General features: G+C 38.8%; 1 protein-coding gene across 1 annotated transcript in view; it reads right to left on the bottom strand.

Moving 5' to 3' along the window:
• The window catches only part of PROM1 (prominin 1), a 49,863-nt gene extending 23,992 nt beyond the window's left edge, over window positions 1-25,871 (bottom strand). The window contains exons 1-6 of the mRNA XM_088539986.1: window positions 25,640-25,871; window positions 13,276-13,334; window positions 10,247-10,273; window positions 9,147-9,352; window positions 3,339-3,459; window positions 1,123-1,186 (exon numbers count right to left, since the gene is read on the bottom strand). Coding sequence (XP_088396112.1) covers window positions 1,123-1,186; window positions 3,339-3,459; window positions 9,147-9,352; window positions 10,247-10,273; window positions 13,276-13,334; window positions 25,640-25,859 — 697 coding nt within the window. The 5' untranslated portion in view covers window positions 25,860-25,871. The remainder of the gene's footprint in view (window positions 1-1,122; window positions 1,187-3,338; window positions 3,460-9,146; window positions 9,353-10,246; window positions 10,274-13,275; window positions 13,335-25,639) is intronic.
• Between the last annotated feature and the right edge of the window lie 621 nt (window positions 25,872-26,492).

Below are 26,492 nucleotides of genomic sequence, written 5' to 3'. Positions count from 1 at the left end.
TTGAAAATGAACAAATATTTAATTTGGATCTTCAGTTTTTAGTAGCAGGGAAGCTGTAGACTAGTGGTTGAAATGCAGATGTCAATTCAGCTGCTTTGGCAACCATGGCCTATGTGCTTCAGTAGTCTTACATAGACAAGACATGCTGACCTCAGGGTTATGTCAAGCTGGTTATACTGAAAATCAGTTTAATTCTCTTTTTAAGCATATACTGAATGACAGAATCTAGATGCTGTAATTCAATCTATAATTAGCACTATGCTACCATAATTACACAGCTTTCTTCTAGCAGCAGCATGATTTAAAATTGGTTTTGGTAGTTCTATATGTCACTTCATTCTGCAATGCAGACCTGTACACAAGTCAACACATTCATTAACACTTGCTAGCAATGCATCTTGAACTCTAACCATACTGTATATGGTTTGACATTTTTATTATTATCTGTATTAAAAGGCAAAGCAAATTTCTGAAAAAAAAATCACTAATCTGTAAGTTTTTGAGAGGTTTAAAAAGATGATCCCTTGTACTATAACTGCATTGAAGAGTAAAGCACAACAAAGTGCAGCAGTTGTTTTTCAAGTTTTGTTATCGCACGCTCTTCAGTTGACCATTCTGAAATGTCAAATACTCTAAAGCGGCTTCAGAAAGATGATAAATTTGTATTTCAACTTCTAGCTGAGTAGAGGATAAAGGTACAATGGCAACAAAAAGACAGGGGAGTCACCAGTCATTGCAATAGTGGAAACAGCTAGTGACTTTGTCTCTTGACATTTGTCTTCACAGTTTAAAAAAAAAAAAAACTTAAGACATTAAGTTCAATCGGTTACTGATCTATAAAAAGGAAAATAAAATATTAGTTTGACTTATACTTCAAGTGATACTAAAAAATAAAACACCTTATATTTCAGAAAATACTACATCAATGCTGACATATCTTATGTGGAGAAAATCCTAGGTTTCAGTTGCATTTACCACCAAGAACAGCAATTCTTGAAAAATGGATCCTCATAAACCATATTCTCATAACTAAAATTTCATTTTGCATTATGAGCTGTTTGCATCATCTTATTACAGACTTTAAACACACTTCGCTAACGACCTTTAAATCAAAGTACTTACTATTTAGGTCAGAGAGTGCTTTATCCTTGGTTGTATTGTACTGGCTCACTAAGTAGTCAATTTGCTGGGAAAGAAAAAAGAATTTTATATAAAGCTATTTACAATAACTGGAAAAAATGATGCTTTTAAATAATGACACAGAAATCATCACACTTTGAAATAATTTAGATATTTTTGCCAGTCTCCCAGATCCTGAAGCTGTACTGTTTTCAGCTAACAAAATATTTTAAATCCTTGCTCAGCACAGTTGGAGAAAGAGACGTTTAACTAGGAAATCAAGAGATCTACTTAATTAGAACATCACTGGGAAAAAGACTAAACTCAAAACTGGTAACAGGGACTGTGACTTTACACATACTTCAAGCCAAACAGTCACAACAGCTTTTTGTACATCTTTGTTACTTGATTTTCTAGGGCATAAGTCCCCCTCTCTTTGAGGGACATGCAGATTGGACGGATGGATTGCTAACTTTGATGCAGTTCACCTATGAGATGAGCTTGCACTGTCGGCAGCCTCTCAAGGCTCTACCGCAGGAGGGAGCTGGCTATTGTGTCTTAATGCAAATTATTTTATTTATCCCCAAATGGACTGGCCTAATCACAATTCAGGCTGTACCAGGAAACACTAATACTACAAAAGATCAACTTAGCTATTGCCAGACTCTTGTTTGGAACAAAAGATCATCAAAAGCTGAAATCTTGCTATACTACATTTGAAAAAGCATTAAGCAACCTACACAGATTTCTGCATGTTTCAAATAATGCACTTGGAGTTTAACTCCAGCTGAGTTAAGGGAACATAAAGCTTAACACAGATGATGAATGGGGTTCCAGTTCAAATAAGTGACTCGAGTTTGTGCCAAAATATACTTGCCTTGAATTTTCAGATTTTGAATTGGGCAGGGGGAAATGTCATTAAGCAACGAATTTAGTATTGTGCTGACTCTCTTTTTTGAGAAAGAAGAAAGTAAAAAGTGTCTCTTCTTCTCAAGAAGAATGTAGTGCATTCTTTTTGGTTTTATTTTTCTAGTCTAACCTGGGCACTAAAATTTTGCAGGGCTACAAGCTTTGCTTTGTCTCCAGCAATGTCACGGACGAAATGCGATTCAGTACAGCTAATAGTGTTATCACTCAGTACTTGCACAGTCTGCAAGTCTTCCAGGACAATAACTCTAAACACGTGACTTCTTTTTTCAAATCCTCTTATATGCTATACACCTCAACCTGAGGAGACAAGGACAACTAGATATCAGCTAGGATTTCAGTTTTACAGCCAATGAATTGAACTCAATTGCAACTTTAGCAAAAAGTGAACTTTGTTATTCTTAAAAAAAAAAATTACATATGATATGAAAAAATATATCCTTATTTTTGACAGATAAGCTATCTGATGCAATTAAATGTCTAGTCTGAGAAAGAAAAAATAATACATGCAAATTCTAATGTTACTTTTAAATTCAGTAATCCAGTGTTTGTTTGCTTTTTAGCTAGTATCAACCTTTTCTCTAAGATAGTTACTTTTATAGAAAAGATCTTCTATTTGGACATTTCCTGTCACAAGCCCTGAGCAGGCTGCGAAGAGGAATCCTGGGCCGGCTGATGAAACTAGTTCACACCTTTCAATGTTGACTTCCCTCCTGTGTCCCGAGGCAGGTGCAGCCTCGTGAAAGGTGCTCTAGATCCCAAAGCTCCAGACACGACCTCCTGCTGCCGGACACCTGCACCGCCAGCCTGTCACCACGCCACGCACACAGCCATAGGGGGGTATGCAGCTACTCCAGGCATCCAAAGATTTCATACCAACCCCCAGATGTCTCCTCTTCTCATGTGTTTTTGTTAGCAGAGAAACAGCTCATGGGTTATGGCCCAAACTGATTAAAGAAAAAGCCTAAAAAGTCAAAAACATTTCTGGAAGAAAATGGTTGTAGCTCAGAACCAGGAACATAGGCGAACAAGCTCAGAAGGCAGAGAAATCGGGAAGTTCAATGAGAAAATCAAGTTTCCATGTATGCCAATTCATCCAAATAACACAAACACTTTTACTGTGTGAAAAATTCTCATCTTGCATTTTTTACTCTAATTTATAAGATTGTCACTCAAAGAAATAAAAAAGCTGCAGGTATGATTAATATCAAATAGAAAGAAACAAGTATTTTCTACAATATTTCTTACTTCATAGACACACATACAAACATTATAAAGAAAAAAGTCTTTACCGCTGGAGTGTCGTTAAGGAAAATTTTCAGATCTTTAAAATTACTGTTAACCAGTTTCTTTGCCCCACGGACTTGACTTGTTAAATGCTGGTTGGCAGCATATGCACAAAGCACTCCAACACTACAAAAAAATTAGATAATGAATGTTATTTTATCACTGTACATGCCTGTTCTGATATTTTAAAACAGAAAAAAATACAGTAAAGAAAATCAAAATTATCAAGATGTAAGTCTCCATGAATTCACACATTCTTACTACAGATTTTTATATTCAATATATTCACCACTAGGTGGAGTAGAGAATTAGCCATAAGGGCCAATAGTGTACTAAGATAAAAAAGAAAAAAGCATGTTACACCAATATCACCAAAGTCTTCAGAAATTATTAACATACAGCTACTTAGAGATTTGCATCTGTGCTGTCAGAAAATGTATATGCCTACATGAATAGTACGAATGACTTTAAAATGCTAGCCTCTTTCACAGGTATCATTAACCTTGACATATCTACATGAGACACTCATTAAATAACTCCGGAAAGGAATGATTTACATCCAAAAATGCCAGCAACATTTAGTGAAAATGGCCCCATTCATTTACAGAGTTACATACATCTTTTAAGAGGACACTAATAGTCCCTACTGATTCTAAAAATACAAAAACATTTCCCAATAGCAAACCAGAAAGGTAGAAAGCAAGACAGACTGCCAAGGAGCACTGCTGGAAATAATTTTCTGTTTGATCATTCCCACTGCATCATTCTAATCCTAACAGGGTAGATTTGCACAGGCGTTAGGTAGAAGGGTAATTAGAAGCCCATGAGAAGTTTTCCAAAGCTCCCTGCACATATGATGTTTCTTCATTCAGTTTAGGGGGGAAAAAGGATAAATAGAAGGATGAACTTTTGTCTTTATACATCTCACTTTCTCAACAGCTAAGCCTCCAGTTGGATACAAACTTCCACAGATAGAGGTACGGGAGGATCACCACAGCAGCTTCGGGTAGGAACGCTCAGGAAACAACCTTAAAGGAGGCTGAACACAAACCCGTTGAACGGGTTGAACCCAAACCATGCTCAGACCAGCAGCCCTCACCCCGTGCAGGAGCAGCCTGCAGCAGGAAACGCCACAGGGAGGGCACAGGCGCTGTGTTAGAGGCGGCTTCTGGAGGTCACGTGGGTTTGGCCTCTTACTTTGCAGTATAGTAAATCAGTACAAAATCAGGAGCAAGAAAGGCAGTATCCTGAAAAGCTCACTTTGGCCATCTGAACATCAGGACAAGGGAGTGGACCATCAACACAAATGGTGCCCTACTCTTCCCAAACTGACCAACTTTGCTCATTGGGGGTAAAGAAGACCTAAGAACTGGTATTTAAATTGCTGAGCACTTAGAAAACCCATACTAGGCTCCCTACTTGACAAAATACACACAGTAAGCATAATCCTTGCTCCAAGGACGTGGGTTTACAGGAACCCATCGTATAGCCACGCTAATTAGAAACGCAAGGGTGGAGAGCAGATGGGTAACTATGATCGCTTGGTAGGAATATCCTAGCAAAAGATGAGTTAACAGCCTGATGTAAAAACTAACCTTGCCTTTATTTTGACAGTTTTCCCCACCCTTACCTTCCCCAAACAAGGCAGAGACTTGTCCTCCTGGTAAGACCAATCTCAAGTACAAAAATCTTTGCTACTCTGCTAAGTGCTGTCCACAGAAGAGGTCTGATTTCACAGCATGATACAGAAGATGAGGACACACTAAGCTACTTGTCCATTAGATCTGGAATCTAATTGCTGGATAGGAATTTGATAGGAAACATTGGAATTGCTTCACTAACACTTTTCTCCATCTCCTAAAGAACTCAGGACAGGATGGCAGAGTGTGGCGTCAAAAGATGGTTTCTCAAACAAAAATTTCACAACTGTATCCTTAAAACAGTCTATCACACACTTTCCCAGAAGTCGCTGTCAAAAGAAGGGGCACCAGCAGCCACCTTTCTCACTATTTACCTAACCGACAACAAAGTTGTGTCCATTAAGGCCAAACATGCCTTAGGGAACCATAATCATCATCTACAGAACTTCAAAAAACTCCAAGAAAGTGAGCAAATTTTAACGTAGATAAGCTGTCCGCGAGCTGTCCGCGTTCTGGACACACATAATATATTATTTCTTTTCAGCCTTCAGTGAGGGCAATTGTTTTGAAAACATTTTTTCTATCAAGGTAGGCAAAGAAAATCTTTTTAATTTTTTTTTTATTCAGTGGGGAAAAAAAAAAAGTAGTTCAAACTATCAAGAAAAGCAAACATCCGCATATCACTCTGGGGCCTGAGTTCATAGTAACATCTTTGTTCTTTGGACAGTCAGTGTTTTTATATCTTTTCAATGTTATGCTGTCTGACCAGAAAGGTCAATTCCAACCAACAAAACAGTACTTTGTAAGATTTGAGCATGATCATTTTTCTCTTTAGTCTGCTAAATGGGAGGGGTGGGAGGAAACAAGATAGGGGAGATGCTTTAAACGGACAGTGCACTCCAAACAAGAGTGCCTATAATCCGAATACAGCTAAAATACCCAACATCAGAGAGGAAAATTCTATTCATTATATAATTGAGCTCCAATTCAACACTCAATAAGCGGTTGAAAGGAGAAAGGAATAAATCAGGACTGAAAAGGACATGTCTCTCCTACAACAGATGAGAGAAGTAGTCTCCCCAGGAGTCAGATATTACATTTTCACATTCTTGTGATTCTTTCACAATCTGATGTAAATTTTACTGAGCCAGTTGCAGGGGGCCATGGGGAAGAAAACCAAGTTTTTTGCTTTGCTATGCTGGCGAAAATTTCAGATCACAGTATATAAACACTAAACAGATTTATATACTGGGAAATGCCACTCTCCTTGCTCCTAGAAAAATGAATTTAGAAAAATAACAGATCAGAGCTTTCTGTACAAATCTTTCCATCAATTCCTTTAACTGATGTTGGTTCCCAGATTCTCAACAACACTCAACAGACCTTCTATAAAGCCTGAATGCGGACTTTCAAGACACCAAATATAATTTCTTTTCCTTCAGACACAGCTTCCCTAGCTAATAGGCACTTCATAGTAATATCCATAACTTCAAAAATGAACTTCCAACACAGGCTCACTTGGAAGGACAGAAAACTGACTGTGTGCTTTCCACCTAAAAGCAAAGACACTTAGTGTGAGCAGTATCATATCTGGTATTGCAGTGTACAGTTTCTTAAAAACCAAAAATGCCCCTCCCTTGCTTCACGAGGCAGAAGAATTAAAGTTACATTTCTTCCCCAGAGAAAATGGGCATTTTCCTAAGCTTGTAGCAGACTAAGAAATAAAATCAGTGAGCCTTTGAAGCAAAGTACATAATTGTTTTAATAATAAATTTAGCTAAACAGGATGATTTGATATGGAGAGAACTTAGGTAGAATGTATTTACATCCTGTGCTTTTTAGCAACTGAAGCCTACTTTGCACGAAAACAATATTCCTACACCAGAACTGTTAATTACAAGAAATACACAACACACAAATACACTTGCAAAAAAATACATGCTTAAGACCTATTTCCTTTAAGACAAACAATCACATACATAATTACTGTTGACCTGTTTCCCTAACTTAGCAATTATCTTATTCCTTCAGAAAGCAGATTTAGGGTGAACTTTTTAAGCTGTCACCTTTACACATCTTTCTAATCCACTTAATAATAAGAACTTACACAAATAACCATAGCAATTTATCAGTGAAAAAGTGAAATCATATTCTACTAACTAAAAATCTCCCAAAATCTACATTAACAGTATATACATTTCAGTGTGAACTTGCATACTGGATCACAGGAAAGTAGGCCATTCTCTTTAAGTACAGTCTTCAAGAGATATGTGCTATACGCACAAGTGAGTGCAAGCTCAGCCTTTCCTCTAGTAATAGCTTTATCATGGGGAGAAACAGTTACAAGAAACTTTCAGGTTGTCTCTTTTTTTTTTTTTTTGGCTGAAGCAATGGCTACTAACTAGACTGTCCCTTTGCATTTCATAGCAGCAACAAGCGAGGTACCATGGGTTGAAGCAGATCAGGGCACAGCACCTTCTCCTCCCTTGGGAAGGACGACCTCGGAAGGGCAGCCGAGTCCTGGATCACGTCAGCACAGAGCAGACCTGCCTCGCTCGGGCCAGTATCAGCAACACGAGAGGTGCCAAGTCCTGCCCTGCCTGGCACAGCACTTGCAGCATTAGTGACTTAGGTGGAAAGTCGTATGAGATTATCTCTGTTTGTGGAAAGCTGCAGGTAGGGCTCAGGCCAACTCCTTCTGGTAAAAAGGCTTATACTCCTTCTAGGTGCCTTACACAAAAAAGGATGAGCTCAAGATGCAATTTTCCTAGTCCTTCCCAGGCATGTGCTAGGGAAAAGATCACGGATCTCCCATTTATGATTTGGAAAGATGCATCTGCACAGGAATAGCTGACAGTTAGAGAGACCAACACGAAAGAGAATGTCTTAATCTCTCCACTAACAGATGATGTCTACAAACATCACCAATTATGACCAGAAGGTAGTATCCTAAAACATGATGTAGAAAGATACCTAGCAGGTTCTGTGAACTACCTTCAGCTTCAGGATGCTGACAGGTATATGACTTGCTTTCTTTGAGGCACTACTGTACGTGGAAGAACTTTTGTCCTGTCATTACAAGGGACATATCTATTACCAGCTATACCATTCAGCTTCCTAGTCTTCAGACTCCTTTGGAGAGATGTTTGTTAGCTATGGTTAGAGAGAAAGGCATGATCCTATATTTGATATTAGCATGGTCTGCATTTGAGCATAAGGCAGGCTTCAATTTGCCATGACAGCAAGTAGTCAAAAAACAATGCCTGGGTTACAGTGAAATGAGTAACTGCAAGTCTCACTTGACTGAACATTCATACATATGCTGCAGATCAAAAGAAAATGTTTTGCTGGAGAATAATCACAAAATAAGAATAATAGGTGAAAAACCAAAAAAGTTGACCTAAATAGGGGGAAAAAACCCCCACTAAACTAAAAGCAAACAATATATTTCAAAACCTTCAATGGAAAAATGGAACAAAATCCAGTGGTGTGGATAAAACAGCAGGAGCACTGCCTTGAGCCATGGTAGCTGAGTGAAACTACAGAGTGTGAGGAACAAATCGCCCATTATAGACCCAGGACAGAACACGGTGTGCTCTTAAACCTACCAGTGCAAAAATGTCTCCAAACTCAAGTGATCTACAGCGAGTTTAAACAGCAGGTTTAACCAATGCAATCTATGCCGAAAAGAAAACTCCTTATTTTGAACATACGAGAAAGTCTGAAGGACAAACAAATGCACAAGGAGGTCACACAGAATTGCTTTTCTCACCACCACTACACTATCAAGAACAAAATAGTAGCTTGTACCCTAAATACAGTGTGGAGTGGTAATTGAACACAAAACACAGTATCTTCTGTTCATGAGTTTAACAGAACAATCTGTAATTGCCATTTCAATACTGGCCAAAGCCTCGTTTGCTGAAATCTAGTTTAATAATGTTTCATATTTCACATCTAAAAGTCTCTCAAGTGAGTATAAAATGGTCACTGGACAACAAAAGTAGCAGCGCTTTCATATTGCAGCTGTATTTTGTATTTTCTTTTATAAGCATATATATTAGTCTAAAAATAATTTTTGCACTTACAGAAAAAATACAGTAAATTAAACATTTATCATGTAACAAATTATCACTGTATGAAGCTTAGAATTGTTCTCTTTATTACACTTGCCTTATTATTAAGGAAGCAACAAAAAGAAATGTTGCAAAACAGCTCCTCTGACAGTCAGCATTTTTCTTCTGTCTTTGATGCATCTCCCCACCACAGTTGTCACAGCAACGACACATACAGAAGCAAAGTCCCACAAGAGGCAGTAACAAAATAAATAGCAGTCCCAAGGCTGCGGAGACTATAAAACCGATTTCATAGTAGATGGCCTGTAATTCAGACAAAAATAGTGGTAATAGCAGATATCGCAGAGCAATTGCGATCAATATAGAAGAAATAATTAAAAAGACTAAAGCATCGACTAAGTTACTGAGATTATGGACTTGGTGTTTTTTCAATAATAAAGAAAAGATAGATAACATTGAAGATAGTGATAGCTAACAAGTATTTAACTAGTGTTATTAGACAGGTAAGCTACAGGATTGAATTCTAAGAGAGAAACACACTCAAAGGAAACAAATGCAAATTGATGCAACTGAAGTGGGTTAAAACTGAACACATTTGACTTCCTGGACCACAAATCTATCACATCTGTTTCCAGCGAGCCTCCCAAACACAAGCAGGCCTGACCACATCAGTGCCCCTCGGCAGTGGGAATGGTTTAGTCGCTTTTGGGTAGAGACATCGCACACAGTGAAGGGAAACTTTGCTGGAGCACAGGTTGTGCTGGCAGAGTTTCCAGCTTTCCTGACCCCCTTCCTCACAATTCCTCATTACCATTAGCAGAGCTGCAAATTTCTGACCTAATTACCAACTCTAGGGTGAAACCACATTTTATTATTACCATTAACTGCTGGTTAATAACTCTTAACCCTTCTGAAGGGCAGGAATTAAGATGCTTTGGTAGAAGAATTTGGCTAGATTTTACAAAAGAATTACAGAGTAACCACAAAGAATATTCTTATTTTCTTTTCTAGTTAAGAATTTTTTTTTGGCAGCACATATTTTAAAATAGGGTAAAATAGGTTTTAAGGTTTAAAAAAAAACATTATTTAAAACAACATTAAACACAGTTATGGATGTTTTAATAGCAGTAGTGTACATTGATTTTTTTTTTCCTCCCTCAAAGCTATACATCTATCAGATACACCTTAAGACATTACCTGTAGAGTCAGGACAACATTTTCTGGCTGTGGAAGTCAAAACAGATGGAGAATGTGTACAATGCACAGGCAGCATGCACAAAAACAAATCATGAGAGGAATGAATAATTAATCATAACTGAAACAATTACAAACACAGAAATAATAATAATTAAAATAAATAAAAAAACCTACTAAAGTAAAATAATGCATAAAAGCACTGCTAAGTAAAGAAAATTATTCACAATAAAATACATAGCAGAGAATTTCTGGTTTGCTTGCTAAGCAAAAGTAATCTAGGATTTGTCCAACATAAATATTTCCATTTTAAAGCAACAAAAGACCAATTATTTCTACGCTGAAAATCTGTCTCTTAAAATTCCCAAAACATCTTACAAAAGAGAAGGCTAGAGATTGTATTTCTTTGCAGTTTAATAATTTCTTTATGAAATCCACCTGACAACTGTTCCATTATAACTGTTTCCAACTAACTTTAATTCTAATTCCATTTTAGCATAAGAAGGAAGAGCAGTTCCAAAAGCAGTTTGGGAATACACAGCAGAACACATTGCGTACAAAATTCACTTATGCTTTTAAGAAATTACAAAGGGGGTTATTTTAAATTTTCAAAAGTAAAAAAGACATTCTAGAAAGACCTAAGTAGTCTACTTAGCAGATTCCTAACTGATTTCTCATCAGTTTAAAAAACATTTTCCCTTTTTCCCCTCATTTGCTTTCACAGTAAAAATAGAATTTACTGTATTTTTATCATTCATCTCTAATGCCAAGTTCACACCTCATAACAACTTCCCTATGCACAAGAAAAGGGAAAGAGACTAGCGAAAAGACTAGGGAGAAGCTTCCACCCAAAGTCTGAAGTGTCAATGTATGTGAATCAGTTTTAACACATTTTAGGCAATATTCTTCTCAAGTATCACACGTCTTCACGAAACTTCTACTGCATGATATACTTCAGACATTCAAAAAAAAAACCACATTTGGTATCATACTTTTATGAGAGAAAAACAAATATTCTCATTTAAAAATACAGTACCAACATAGTACGATTCTGACTGTTTTAAGCAAGCACATGTGCCAGCAGCGAGTTGTCTGCCTTGGAGGGTACACAGCAGCTGCACCCATCTGCTACCTCATCCTGGCAGATTTCTATACCTGAAAAATCTCTTGGGTCACTTGCACAACCCTACAAATAGGTAAAAGGAAAAGAAGAAATGACAGCAGACATTTAACATAAATATTAAACACAGTTAAATTTATTGTTCTCGCTACTGAAGGGCTGTTCCTAGTAGTAAGGGCATTAGTGAGTCTACTCCTCTGACATGTAATTACACACGGCCTGTTTTGGCCTTTTCCTTTCCATTTTGTGCCCAAATAGCTGTCCTTTCTTCCTGGTGTTTTGTTTCCACGTATATGAGTAAGCAAATCCCCTCTTCTATTTTTAAGATAAGCTAAGCAAACTCTTCTAGTATCCTCTCAAAATCTTTATTTCCAAACTTATCCTAATAGATATTCCCTGAACATGTCCTGGTTTGGGTTCATTATTTCTGAATCTGAGCTATCAAAACCACATATCACTTTTCCAGTTACTTACCAGCACCCTTCAGGGACATTTTTATTTCCTTATTCATTACAGAAATCCCCTGATACATTTGCAACTACACTTACCTCTACAACCATACTCATCTCTTTACGCACACCTCTCGCTGATGCTGCAGACTAACACACTATTTGTTCTAACTTATTTTGTTTTTTCAAATTTGAAGGTTTGCATTGTATTCATGCAAGAACTCAGACTTGCATATGGCCTGCCATTTTTCTTCTTAAGTACTGCCAATATGGTATTTATCACTCTACATTCATACGCTAGTTTACCAAGTGCTTTTTCTGCACGGAAATAATGCTTTCATCAGTCTCAAAGTTCCCATGACTTTTGTACTGGTTACTAGAGTATTATACGCACACTAATGGACAGGTTACATGGTCTAATAGTTTTGTCTGAAGACTCTACCAAGCAACTTATCCTCCATCCCACACAAACTATCACAAAGCCTCAACAAACTAGCATGCACGATTAGGAAGTCTTGATGCAGCATGAGGACAAGAATCAGGCACTGGTTGTCACAAAGAAGACATCAGACTACAGAAGTTATAGGCTCGTTATCAGAAGGACATGGTAGCCCAAGGCCATCCGCTTTCAAAGCCCAAAACTATTCAGGTCATCCTGACCCAAGGCAAAAGCTTCTACAAATTCCACAATCGCCTGCCTGACGTGCACAGCACATGGGAGGGATTGCAAGCAAATAGCTCACACCAAGCAACTCGCCCATCATTTGGTACTGCTTAATGTTCCTACCACAGGACCTCGACCAGTGACATTGCCTGAAGGATGGCATATAGTCCTTGAGAATGCCCTAAAATTAGATCCATGCTAGATTCTGCAAAATTAGATCCATGCTAGATTCTGCTTTTTCCTGCTACCAGATATCCTGAAAATTTCAATTGTTACAGGATAATCACGAACCTAAAGAGGGAATGGAAAATGTACTGGATATGAATTTGTGCACTACCTAAAATAAAAAATACACTTGATAGCAGGCTATGAAAGTTCAGTTTTAAAAGACATCAGAACAAGCATATGAATACAGCTTTTTGAGGGCAACAGCAGAAACCCACATGAGAACTAAGCAATAATGTTTCTCTCTTAAGCAATTTTACATAAAAGCAGTATTTTTCAGCACAAAGAGCCTTCAATCTTTGTGCAACACACTACATTACACTCAAATTACAGCTGGAATTTATAATGGAGTTTTAATCATGCACAGAGATCCTTTAGACTGACTTAGGAAATTTCTTTTGTTATTCTATAAAGGTTTTGATCCCAAGTTTTATATAAAACCATCAAACTTGTTATTCACAAATTTCATTCTTGCATTTAGTGGTATTAGGTTTAAAATACTATTTGGTACTTCAAGGAAAAAAGAAAAGTCATGAATTCTGTTATTTTATGCAAACATATATAAAGAATTTACCTTTTGATAATCACTCTGTGTATTCCCAAACTTCTGCTGTGCTAGTTTTCTGATGAGATCTGAAAATAAGCAAGAAGATTCCAGAGTTTTAAACAATATAGATTAGAAAACCTGAGGAGAGAGACTGGTCTGAAACCTACCCTTAATTAGGCAAGATGAAATTAATAATGAACATCAACAGGATAGGCAAGTACATTGGTGTTTCCATAAACTTAAGTACCAACATTTTCCAATCAATTGTTTATTTTATGAGAAACCTAGAAGTCAACCATCTGGTATCAATAAGTCAGTTCCCATTGAAAACGTGGTGAAGGTTTTTTCGAGGTCAAGCTCTGCATCTTAAGCATTATTGTTAAAAAGTTCATCATCAGCTTATCAAATCACCTGGACAGATCTCGGTAGCAGTTTTGCCTCATCATGTTTATGACTAAGCACAGGCATTAAATTATATACTAGCGGTGACTTCTGGACTGAATGGTACAAGCGAGAAGGTCATTATCTTTCCAATATTACCCTAATTTCTCTTCTTATCAAGCAAGCTTATGCTCTCAGAGGGGCCAACAGATCTTGCATGAGTATATGGAACAGGGCCAAACAAATCAGGAAGCCCAAGATTACTACGAACACAGCTCCCTCCACCATGCTCTTTTCTACCTCATTCACAATATAGACATAGTACAGACACCACCACCAAAAGATAAAGTAGTGGCTCGTCACAAACAGTGCCACTTAACATTACAAACATCATGTCACCATACTTGTTTCTTCCAGTAAATCCCAGGAGCTGCAAAGAACGGATCCCAGTTTGAGGATCCGTTCACACTGACAGCAATGCTGGCAACGCCAAACCCTCTGCCACAGCGGGGGCAGCGGCAGCTCTGAGCCCGCTCCATCCTCGGCTGCGCCCACGAGGCAACGCCTGGGAGAGATCACTGACCGAGCCTCCCACCTCCCCGTGGCGGAGAGCGGCAGTTGTGTGGGAGCACTCTGCCCCCTGCCCGCCCATGATCACACAGAGCTGGACTTAGCAGCGCCACTGCCCGATCACTTCATTCTCCGCATGCCACAGGACTTCTTTGAGGAAGCCTGAAGTTACCTGCTAGCACATCACAGAGCTGTCAAGCCACAAGTCACCAGTAAAAAGGATGTGAACTACAAGATACAGAAAAGATGCCAACAGTAGATGGCGAAGTACTCTCTGTAGTGATGCAACCTCAGCTTAGGAACACTATACATGTGCTAGAAGATGAGGCTGAATCCCTCACTAACAGAAATCAGACTAAAGCATACGTAAAATAGCCATTCTGTAAGAACAGAAGAATGACAATCCTTGCAAATACTTTGAAGTACTACTAACCTTGAACACTAGGAGATCACTGAATGAAAGGGCACACAAGCTCAAGGCCAATATACACCTGATCGAGGTAGTACTGAGGGCAGAGGAAGCCCATGGTATCTCGCATGTGTATTTCTCAGGGGAGTTCGGCAGCAAAGAAGGGAGTCAAATGAGGCAGTGCAGGACAAACTTAAAAAATGTAATTTGTACCAACTGTTCAAAGCAATTTCTTCAGCAGAACTGAAATTTCTCTCTTCTATTTGTTTAAATCTACATACCTCCCAAAGGAATAAGTTTAAGATACACTGGGTGCATAGGAAACATAATACAATGCATTATCTCTGCAGCTATATGTCTTTTAACAATACCAAAGGGGCTAAAAAGGCCCTCTGTTTTTATGTATTCATCCAACCACTTAGCAGCGTATAACAATATCCTGCAGAAGACTCACTAGAGAAAGATTTCTACAAATTTAAATCAAAAGTTAATGGGACAGAGGAATTCTGAGATCCCCAGCTGCACCAGCAGGCACTCACCTGCTGCGTGAGGATGGTCACACACTGGTGCTGGCTGTCCAGAAGCTAAGGAAAAGCCGAACTTCCAAATTATTCTAGAATTATTCTAAAATTATGCTTTTTAATTAAAAATAAATTATTTAATAAGGAAGTGAAAACATTGCCAAAAGGTCAGTAAGAAAGCTAATTGTTGTTATTAACAAAAACTTTAATACATTTGCTGTTCTTATGAATTGAGTCTTTCCTGATGAATAAAGATTCAGAGCTTTCAGAGCTCTTCTTGTTTGTGTCTGTCTCCTGGCATACAATAAAATGAAAATAGAAGACAAAGAAATTTTATATAATTTAAATATATGTGTAAATATATACAAAAACATACATATACAAAAGTGGACCTCTGTATATGTGCAGAAGTGTAAAACTACTCAGAGTCACAGAATCAACGACCTCCAGAGATCATCTAGTCAACCATGCAGCTCACAGCAGGGTCACCTACAGTAGGTTGGACATGTATGGAATATATCCAAGGAGAATAACTAATACTTTAAAAAGCAGCTCCGATTACTTGTAATATACGTACATTTCTCTGAATGTTCCCGATTCCCAGATTTTTTTTATTTAAATCCTTTCATTATTTAGAGCTAGCCAGTTGGTGACAGAATTGATCTGAATATGCTATGACAAACCGATGCAGAAAAGAGCGTATTCTATGTTTTCTGAATTTCAGAGGTCTAAAGCCTATTCAGCACAAACTAAAGCACCTTTCAGTGTATACTAATGATGAAAGTCTGAAAATATATACTGAATGTTCCCTCTTGGATTACATGAATTAGGTACTGCACATGTGAGAAAGAGAGGTTCTTATAGTACACAGCACTGTGACCACTGTAACATAGTCCGTTTCTCCTCAGCTTTCATAATGTGCATTTTCCTTGCCAAATAAAGATTTACTACTAATATTACTTCATAGGGATTTTTAGAAATACTGTGACACTTTGCAATTTTTTCCCCTCACAGGCAGCACACACAATGAGCAGTCAAGTCCCCCATTCTTTGTAATTAATTTATCATTTCAGTAGCCCTCAGTATCAACCACATTAGAAACATTCCCAGTTAGTTAATTTCAAATGAAATGAAATCATGCAATGCGGAAGTCAGATATACTCCCATAAAAATTTGGGAAAGTTCTACTGAAGCTTATCTTCAGTTCCTGCCCACACCCTTTTTAAGCACAAACACACCTCACAGATTTTGCTGCAGTAAGAATCTCCCACCTACAGTTTATATGCATTAGTAGTAAGTGTATTTCCTACAGCAGAGTGCAAGGGTTAGGCGGGGGAACATCTTGTGCTGAACACCGTGCAAGCGAGGAGACACCTTGACTAGTGTTTAATCCACTCCTCTCCCTGCGATCTTGGCTTGCTTTTATGCACCTCTGTTCTTCCCTAACTAGAACAGCTCCAGTATTAAAATAAGTTTCTATTTAAACTTGAACTAAGATTACTTAGTTCAGCCCCTGGCAGAGTACCTCGTGGCCAATTTTGACACCTTGAGGCCAATTTCCCTTTCAAATATAAAAAGGCTGGGCAGGTGTAGGCTAAGAGTGGTGTCCTCTATTTCCAAATTAACTGGATTATTTCTCGAATCAGCGGTTGGCCAGCTGCACACATTGTTTCAGAGCACCACTAATCCCAGGCTTTAGCACCGAGCACGTTTTATCACTAGGGTTAAAGAGATTTACCTTGTGAGACTCATTTACAAAGCTAATTACATTACTGCTTTACTCTGCCTCCTTCCTGCTCGCATCACACATGCAAAATGCCATCTGCCCTGGTAAACCTAACTAGCCAGATGAACTGTTAATTTACCAATGCAATTTGTGGAAAAATTTTAAGCACCTCCCTGAGGAGCTCCTGTTAAGAAAACATAATCAGCAACTGCTGGATAGCATGAGCATCATGCAAATACTGTACTGTACTCCATACTGTACTACTCAGACAAAAAAAATGAGGTTACCACTAGACTTCCTTCTTAGAACCTCTCTACAGAAAGGGATAGTAACAATAATTAGAGATTTTAAAATAAGCCATCTGGTTATTAAGTACCAACATAAGTCACTTACAGAAATCTTCTGCCAAGAAAGCTTTCCAAATCTAGGTGACAGGAAAACAGTTGGAATAAAACCTTTGGGAATGCTATGCTTGATCTTCACTCAAACAATTCCACTGAGCCAGTTCAGTCACAGTGCAACTCCTATATTATTCAAACTATAACTGAAATTAATTTATCCTTTTATGCATAATACAACATATTAGGCCTTTATTATAAAACCCTTCAAGCAAACCAGTAACTGCCAGGACCGAAGCATTTAACTCATACCGCATGGAGACCTTTGTAACAGCAGTAGAGAATTATATAAATGATACATGTAAGTTAATAATCATTTTAATGCCATCTCCTTCTTACATACATAACAGTATTTGACCCCAGCCCCTTCTTTACAAGGTCTCCTTCAGGCAGACTGGGGACATAAATAGTCCCCAGACTAAGAAGAAAAACAGCCTTCTTGGATAGTTTGCCAAAATGTTGAGGAAAGCGTTTCTCTCTATGCAATTCTCATTTTTTCTAACCCGAGTCATCAGAAATATCAAACTGCCTCAGCTTCTTTGGCCCCTCTCCAGAGCTTTGTCTCCGGCGGTCTCAGGTGAGTCTCAGGTCTTGTTTATACTACGGAGATGGCAGAAGAAAATTATTTGTTCAACTGCACATTTATCCATCTGCACTGAAGAAATGCTTGAACTCCATGCGCACACACCCCAAAATCTCAACCCTTCAGCCATTCCTTTGTCTAAGGGGAAAAAGAGGAGCCTGGCAATGTTTCTTCCCTGCTGACAGGCACAAGAGGCTCCAAAACCTCTTATCCTAACAAAGACCGCGAGAACTTGCCCAAATGGAGGTTAAATACCACAAATGCACACTAAACTGCTGAAGCACTTTTACTACCCATCTGGTACTGCAATCTCCCCTGTCGGACTCTTCTGCCTTTCCTGTGCTGTATCCTTTCCCCAACATGCCCATCTTCCAATCTCACTGACTCTTTCTCTAGTTATAGTGTGATTAAAAGCAAGAGAAATACTCTACATTCCCAGCTTATCCTAGAACACCATGGTCCTGCCTCCAGCTCCAGCAACACACAAAGCAGGACAAGAGGCAACTGCAAGCTAAGTGCATTTGAGGTCACAGCCATCTGGAGCATGCACTGCTTTATTTGTAATTGAAAGGACGAGCTAGAAGACTGCCTAGAAATGAGTTCTAGGTTATACTGGGTGCAAAGAGGGGTAATGAGAGAGAGGGATTGAGCTGCAAAATGAAGCAGGACAAGGTGATGAGCATGATAGGAAACTGTAGCAGTCATCTAAACAGGGTGCACTTCAATCGAAGAGTAGGGAGCTAAGTGCTGTGCAGCTACTGGATGTGAAATAGTGGAGCAGCAACCACCGCCAAGCGATCAGGGCAGTAGCAGGGACACAAAATTAACCCTCCTAAGAGAAAATATCATCAATCCAATGAAGAAATTATACAGCAGTGGATCAGATAATGGTAGCGATGAATTAACTTCTTTCACACATACAAATAGCTCCCTAATTTTCCAAAACTGCAGCTGAAAGAATGGAAGTTTTATAAATTTAGCTTCCTTGAGGTTATTAGACATGAAGATGAAAAAGATAAAAGTGCATCTTCTACAGAAAACTGCAGCTACTCAAGAATGGGTTTATTGCTTCAGTACTGTAGTCCCATTTTCTATTCAGGCACTTCCCTGCCTTCCATCAGTGTGAAGACAAAACATGAAAGTGCCAGGCCAGAAAGAGATTCAAAGAAAAAGAAATAGCCAAAACATTGATTGCTATGGGATACCTAGCAAGAAAGATCTCTCCTTTGAAAACAAGCTTTGCAGGGACATTCTGGTTCTTTTTTGCTACAAAGAAAGTTTTGTTCTTGTTGAAGTATTGGGAAAAAAAGAACAAAAAGAGAGCTGCCTTCAGAAAAAAAAATCTCTGCTTAGGAGTCTGCAATAAATTTGCATATATCATGCAAACACAAAGTCAAGTAGAAAGCTTTGAAGATGCACTGCACACTGAAACTGCATTCTGTCATGTTTTTAAGATGCTGAAACTTCTGCAGCTCACTGTTTATGCCCCTGCAGCTATTCCTTGCTGTTGGTTTTTGTTTGTTGTAGGTACCTAAAGTACCCCCTAGGCCACCATCTGGTAAGGATTTACAACAGATTAAGGGCAAAGATTTAGCTTGGACACTGTACATGCTTGTCTGGCTTAGCACACTTACAGACTGAGCAATTTCTTCATCGTGGTGTAGACAGACTGCACTTACAACTTTGATCAAAGTAATAAATATTTAGCTGCATGAATAACAGTGTTTTCCTTACAGTTCAAATTTCCTGCCCTTAGTTTTTTCCCCAAGAAGTTCCCTGTAAAATGAGAAAAGCACAAAATTACTATCTTCATATTCCATAAGCTGAGCCTATGGAAATATAAATGCAGATAACTGGGAGAAACACATGGAAGCCCTGCTGCTGCTGGCTGTTATTTACCTCTGCAACTGGCTTTCTGACAACTTAACTGTGATTTTGCAGAATTGTAGTGCTGTGTTCTTCAATTTTTGCATTTTCCACCTACGTTTGATAACTACGGCATGCACATTGCTGCTTCGTTCAGAAGACAGCACCTCTGCATTAGGAAATGCTCCCTTGTCTCCAAGCAGGTGTCAAGGTCAAAGTTACCTTCCCTGTATAAAATCTGACCAGTGTGTGTATTTTCAGCCAATGAGTAAAAACTTTTCAATATACACTGCATAGCAAGGCACAGGACTAAGGTAATGAAAAAATTTCCCTGATGAGACCTTCTAAAAAATCACCCAGTGCTGCTGCTCTTCAAGCTTATATTTGTTCTGTACACGTATACCCAGGCACCTTTGAGCCAACTCAAACATCTGAAGCAATACATTTTATTTGTAAAATGACCCCCTGTACAGCTTAAAGCTCTCAAAAATAACTTGGTGTATTTTCAGAGAAAAGAAAGATTCTGACCAAGACACAATACAGGACATAATCATGGAACTCTTTAGGTGAGAAGACAGGTATTTGCAAAATGGAAAAAAATAAAAAAAAACACTATCAAAGCAAATTTTTCTCCTAGGTAACTGGCTACCTTTCTCTAGGATGCATATACTGATAAATTAATCAGATTAAACTAGAACAGCTGGTATCTGTGACAGCGAATTTCCCTTTTAATAAGAAAAAAAAACTTGTGGAAAAAGAAGACTACATACTCAAAGGTTTAAGATAAATATGAAAAGATTTGGTAGTGTTAAAAGAAAATTATCATACTTGTAGATTTATTTTGCTGAGTAACCTTTGAATAGTAAATACACATTTTGAAAAACATGCAACTTGTTCACATCTGTTACACAAAACAGCTTAAAAGCAGCAGTACATGAAAGGAAAATTGAGAAGAAAAAAAGGAGAGGAAAGAAGAGAAATGTATAATTCTAGTAATTTTAAATCTAACCAAGTATATTCACTACGGGAACTGCAGAAACAAGACTTATGGCAAGGATTCATCAATTTCATGTTACTTTGGCTGGCATCAGAGTAAAAATCCATCACTGAACAATAATTAGGAGTTTGTTGTTTTTTAGATTACAACTTTACAACTTGGCAGATGAAAAATAATTTTTAAAAAGCCTAGAAGGCTAGGCTAGTCCTATTAATTATAGAGATAAAGGTAACTGTGACAGGGAAGAAAGAAAATCAAATGACCCCTCCTTTTCCAACAGCAGACAATACAGTATCTCACATAATTCATTCAAAATGCTGCATAACAGGTACATAATGACCAAAAAATCTAAGGAATTGAGAAGTCCCTTAGAGACGTTTGAAAACGTCACCTCTGCAAGCACAAGGACATTCCCCCACTGCCGATGTCAGCTCTATGAACCACAAGCTACTAAAAAGAGAATTAAACTCAACCCTGTGGCTAGATAAGCTTGTAGCAATTAAAGGGAGCAGGAGAACAGACACGAGAGCGGGCACCACTGCCAAACCAGGAAAACTGGGAGCCTCAGCTGAGAGGTCTGGAGGCCCACAAAGTGTCTGCAACGGAGATAACTTTCAAGAGACTCACACATGAAATACACTACCAGAGACTCCAATTGGTAAGAAACCTGCTCCAGCCCATTTCCAGCTACACGAGGTGCTGCAGACATGCTCTGGAAGTCCTGAAGAAGCTGCTGCACCTTCAGTGCTGCAGACTGGCTGCTCACAGTTTTGTTAACAAGGCCATGGACACCAAGAATGATGTTCTTCACTCGGTGCATTCGCAGACTGTGATGGGTGCATGATGGGTGCACTGGCATCTGAAAGGCAAAGCTTGGTTTGTTGCCGAGGCCCCTTTGCTCTCCTAGGTGCAACTGACAGGCAATATTAAAAGAAATCTTGGATAGCTCTGAGGATATCATGGAGAGAAGAGCCCACGTGTGTGCATAGTGCAAGATAAGATCTTCAGGCAACCCAGCCATGCTATACACTGATTAAAAAAAAAAAAAAAAAGCATACTGTGGATATCTGTCACGAAAACAGAATCCTTGTTTACATAAATCAGAAGACGTGGGCAGGAAGACATCAGAGAAGCCTTACTCTCTACAATTCCGCTCTTCTGTCATGGTCGTTAGTAGAGAGTTTGTACAACCCTCCCATCCCTGTCCACAAAGAACTCCCTTTGACAAGCAATCTGTTAGATCCCTCTGCAGTTGGGAATACCAGGGGAGAAAGGAATGATGCTTCTGATGCACAGGAAGTACAAAAGCATCACAGCAGAGCTCACATCTGCTTCAGAAATGTTTTCAGATGCGTTCCCTGCTTCCATATGGGCATCCTCAGGTACAGCATCTCTCAGCTTCCTGGCAGGAAGCAAGCAATGGTTTTATTAAACATTAATTCTTTAAGTTCAAGCAGATAAAGGCACCCGTTTATCTTGTATCCTCCTGCTCCTCAATTTTCCAAAGTATTTTCCATCCTCAGACACAAGGCATTTCCTTCACTGCATATATCATACCACCAAATAAAGGAGCCCTGCAAGTCCCCCACTTAGCCCAGTTCTACCCAAATGACACCAGTGCTTCCAGCTACACACAGCCTCTAACAGCGCTGAAACTCACACCTTGAGTTTGCATGGGTGCTTTTTTGGTAGGCAAGCTGTAGAAAATTATACGGAAAATAAAGTTATGTGAAAATAACCACCTTCTTATGATTAAAGTGTTTTAATTGCTCAATACACTCACATGAGATAGAAATTTCAAAGACAGGGAAGAAAAGATTAAAAGGCTAAACTCTACAATTTGCAGGTTATTTGAAAAACTGGCCATGGTATGTTTCCAATATTCCTGGTGAGGCGAAAGGAGAAACTAAGCAGCCAGAGACAGGGCTTGCATAAAAAAGTCAAGCTCTGAAGTTCAGTTATACTCAAACTATTCAACAACTGAGATGCAGGAAGCACGAAAGAATTGAGAAGTGTAGCTCAGGCCTAAAAATAATAGTTTCTTGTTCTTATTCCCAGATGAGGAGTACACGTAGCTCTCTATACCGTGGTTTGGCCAGGAAGGGCCTGCACTCAGCACCTCATTGTTATGTTGAAATGTTATTCCTGCTTCAGCAGGAGCAGGGTGCTCCGAGCCCTTGCTTCCGAAACAGAAAGCAGGAGCTGAAATAAGGATTCTTGCATTTTAACATCAGCAACAAGATTGTCCTGCAACACATTTGAGTGGGCTACTGAGCTTTTCCACAGCAGGAGAGGCAAAGCCAGACTAAGGTACTCAGAGGATCCATCGTGCCAACCATGCCCATGCCCACAGCAAGAGGTGGCACATGCCATGCCACAGCCAGGCACGGACTTGGCTTCCTTAATTAATTTCAGTCTCGACTTATTCAAATTCTGAACAGGGAAAGAGAAAAACTGACAATTTGCTTTGTTAGACAGCCTTTTAGCTGAGCGGTACAACCAACCTGGAAAATACAGCACCATTAAATTTGCAGGTAGCCAATAAAGCGTTTAAGTAACTCTTCAGATTTGCCAGCATGCAAATACTTTTAAAAGCATGTTTCCCAAAGACTCTGATGTACCTCCTATTCTGCCTTACCGTAACATCTAAAGCTTGCACCAGCTTTCTTCCCTCCTTGCTCAGGCCTGACGGACTGCAACACTGGCACTGGTAACACATCAGCTTCATCTGACCACTGCTGCAACCACAAAAGTGTGTTGGAAACGCACGAAGGTCCACACGCAATTTGGCAATCCTGTCACATTTCCTCCCCTGCTCCCCCGAGCTAACAGCACTAACAGTAAACTCAAAAATCAAACTTCAAATAGTCACTAGTATTAGGGAAAAAAAAAAAAGAACATGAAACTACTAAGATCAAAGTAGAAATGATTGATGACAAATCCTGCAGGTGAATCATCTCTCTTCTACATTACGCTTATGTACACATACACTGGGGCATCAGCCTGCAGTTAACTCTTCTGAAGCACCAGACTAATTGGAATGACAAACATTTGAGCTAGAAATATTGACGGGGCTGGCATAAAGATCCACACACATTTGTGTTTATCTTTGTTTTCATCTCCGGAGCAAAATAAACTGTTAACTGAAATAGAGTTTAAAAACATTTCAAATATGTAACTACACCATTAACACACTGAATGTGAAAATAGAACAGCATATGGCAAAAGAGATTAGAGGGATTAACCAATTAAATGGTATGACTCAAACCTACACGATCCCTCAAATCTGTGTTTTGCAGAGAGTTAAGTAGGGGCATGAGAAAAGGACTTCACTCAATGCAAACACTGGAAGCTAAACTTCTAAAAATAACTGATTTGTAACATATCTAGCGGGAAGAAGAGAAGTGTGAGATGTTCAGAACTTGCACGTTAACAACAAGTGATTCACTTTGGGATCTCTCCTTTTCCTTCTGTGGTGGATTTTACAAACATCTACTACTTGTTGCAGAACTCATACAAGTGGTGCCAGAGAACTACAGTTCGACTTGTAAACTTCATACTCTATTATTTATAGGCTTAGGCCGTGTAGTATTGTAATTTACATACTAATTTATAGAACAAATTCCTGTTACTGTCAAGACACATATGGCATTTAACTGAATTCAGGTATTCTTGCGCATGGGAGACTAAAATATTCAGGGGAAGAGGAGGGGCTTTGGCAGAAGAAATGCCCCTTTCTGAGAGTTGAATGCAGAGGACCCTGCAGGAAACAGGTCAGGTTTATGCTCTCCGGGGTAGCACCTGGGACTCTGAGCATTTGTCTAAATATAACTTTAATTCATTCAAGTTCATTTGACTTCATCCTTCTACAGCTACTAAAAAAAAGACAAAATAAAAGCAAATATTTTTTACAGGTATCATACATGTATGCAACTGAAGAAATTTTTAAAAGCTGTTTCTTAGAAAGATCAAAGTTTTCAATTATAATTGAAAAAAATGTGCTACAAAATAACATAGCCATCTTTTGTATACAGCTACAGCTAAGACTCCAGAACGGATCAGTAACAAAACAATGTCATTCTTAGATTTAATTAAAAATTCATCTCAGCATGCTTTTAAATGCTAATAATACACAAATACATTTGCATTTCCTTTTAATGGCTAAATGAAGCTAAAGGCATGCTGAATAGTTAAATCAGTTCAGGCACCAAACGCACGAACACAGAATTCTTCTAAAGCATCTTTCCATAAACCCAGCCTCAAAAAGCACACACATTTCTTTAAGATAATAACCTTTCATTGAGAACAGCAGCCAACTTAGCAGAAAAGCAATGAGAAAGTACCCTTAAAAAATGCAGCCTTAAGGCATTCTTAATGTAGTCTTAACCTTCAGGTCACAAAGGAACAAGCAGCCACATGCGGCTGTATTTTGTAACTGACTTTATGTATGACTTGACCGTATATGCAGAGATACATAAACAAATCACATTTAATTTAAATTGCTAGGTGTCCGTGAGCCTTCCTAGGCTAAATCTCATAATAACATAAGAGCTTGAATGCTTATCACACTGCACAACATGAAAGTCACAGAACTACCTACTCTGGATTTAACGATTCAACATTAATTGCAAAGCAATTTATGCTTTACTCTTACCCTATGTGTAAGAAAAAACTTCAGTCAAAAAATGCCTTAAAAGCATCAATAACAGCTTCTGAGATATATAGGAAACGTCATGTCAAACTTCTACCATAACCTCCTCCCCTACACTGATTCAAAAAAAATATTGTTTTATGTGGTTCTCCACAGGCTACATCACATGCCACTAGCAAAGCCCTCTATATCATTTACTTCTAAACTGTGATCTTGTTATCTACACCAGGATGAACACTTTGGCAGTAAATCCATATAAAAAAAGAAAACCTAAAATGTATCCACTTACCTTGAGGAAAAGAATTGGGTTGCACTAAATAAAGAAAAGCATGGACTATTTTAAACAAAATTCCTATCGGTCCAGGTTCATGGTATACACCTGTATCATACGTCTTGGCAGGTACAAATCCGAAATCCAAAGTCCCAGGGGGCGGTTTGTATATAGGCTGAACCTCGGACATAGTACTTCCACAAAAGAGCAGCAGCAGCAGACAGAGTCCCACAGCCATTGCTAGCAGTATTCATAAAACCTGAGGTAGAGAGATCGGCTCCACCAAGGCTAGAAGTCGTCAATACATTCACTTGGGAGGGTAACTTTCTTGCCAGGAAAACACCGCTGCCTCCAGACCTTTTATTCGAGACTGTGTTCCTGCTTCAGAGTGATACAGAAACTTCTCACGGAGACCATTCAAAGCACCATCTCTGTCAAAAAAAAAAAAAAAAACACACAAGAAAAGGGTCATTAAGGAGTGCGTGTGGCACAAGGGAAGCTAGACAGGGCAGAGCAGAACAGAGAGGGAAGTGTGTGAGCGGAAGATCTGTTGTTCACTGTACTTGAAACAAGAAAAAAAATTATGCACAACTCGCGGTCAGTGAATTTTTAAAAGTGAATGAAGGACAGCACTGGGATGGCTACGAGGGAAACAAACCAAATCAGAGCTCTACTGGGGCGAGGTGTCACGTCACCGCATTTAATGAGCGGCTTGCTTAAAACACAAGGCATTTAAACAAGCACCTGATGCTACCCTAGCTGATGCTAATTATTACAAATTACATCCTGAAGCTCTTTTAATACTTCATCTAAATGTGCTCATATCATAATCTTCCAGTGTGTAGAACTGCCCAGTGTGAGTGAGTAGAGT

Source organism: Tinamus guttatus, unplaced genomic scaffold (genome assembly GCF_059628265.1).
Source record: "Tinamus guttatus ecotype Peru unplaced genomic scaffold, ASM5962826v1 Tinamus_guttatus_pri_ptg000052l, whole genome shotgun sequence".
In the NCBI taxonomy this organism is placed as follows: domain Eukaryota; kingdom Metazoa; phylum Chordata; class Aves; order Tinamiformes; family Tinamidae; genus Tinamus; species Tinamus guttatus.
This window is presented reverse-complemented; position numbering and strand designations above follow the sequence as displayed.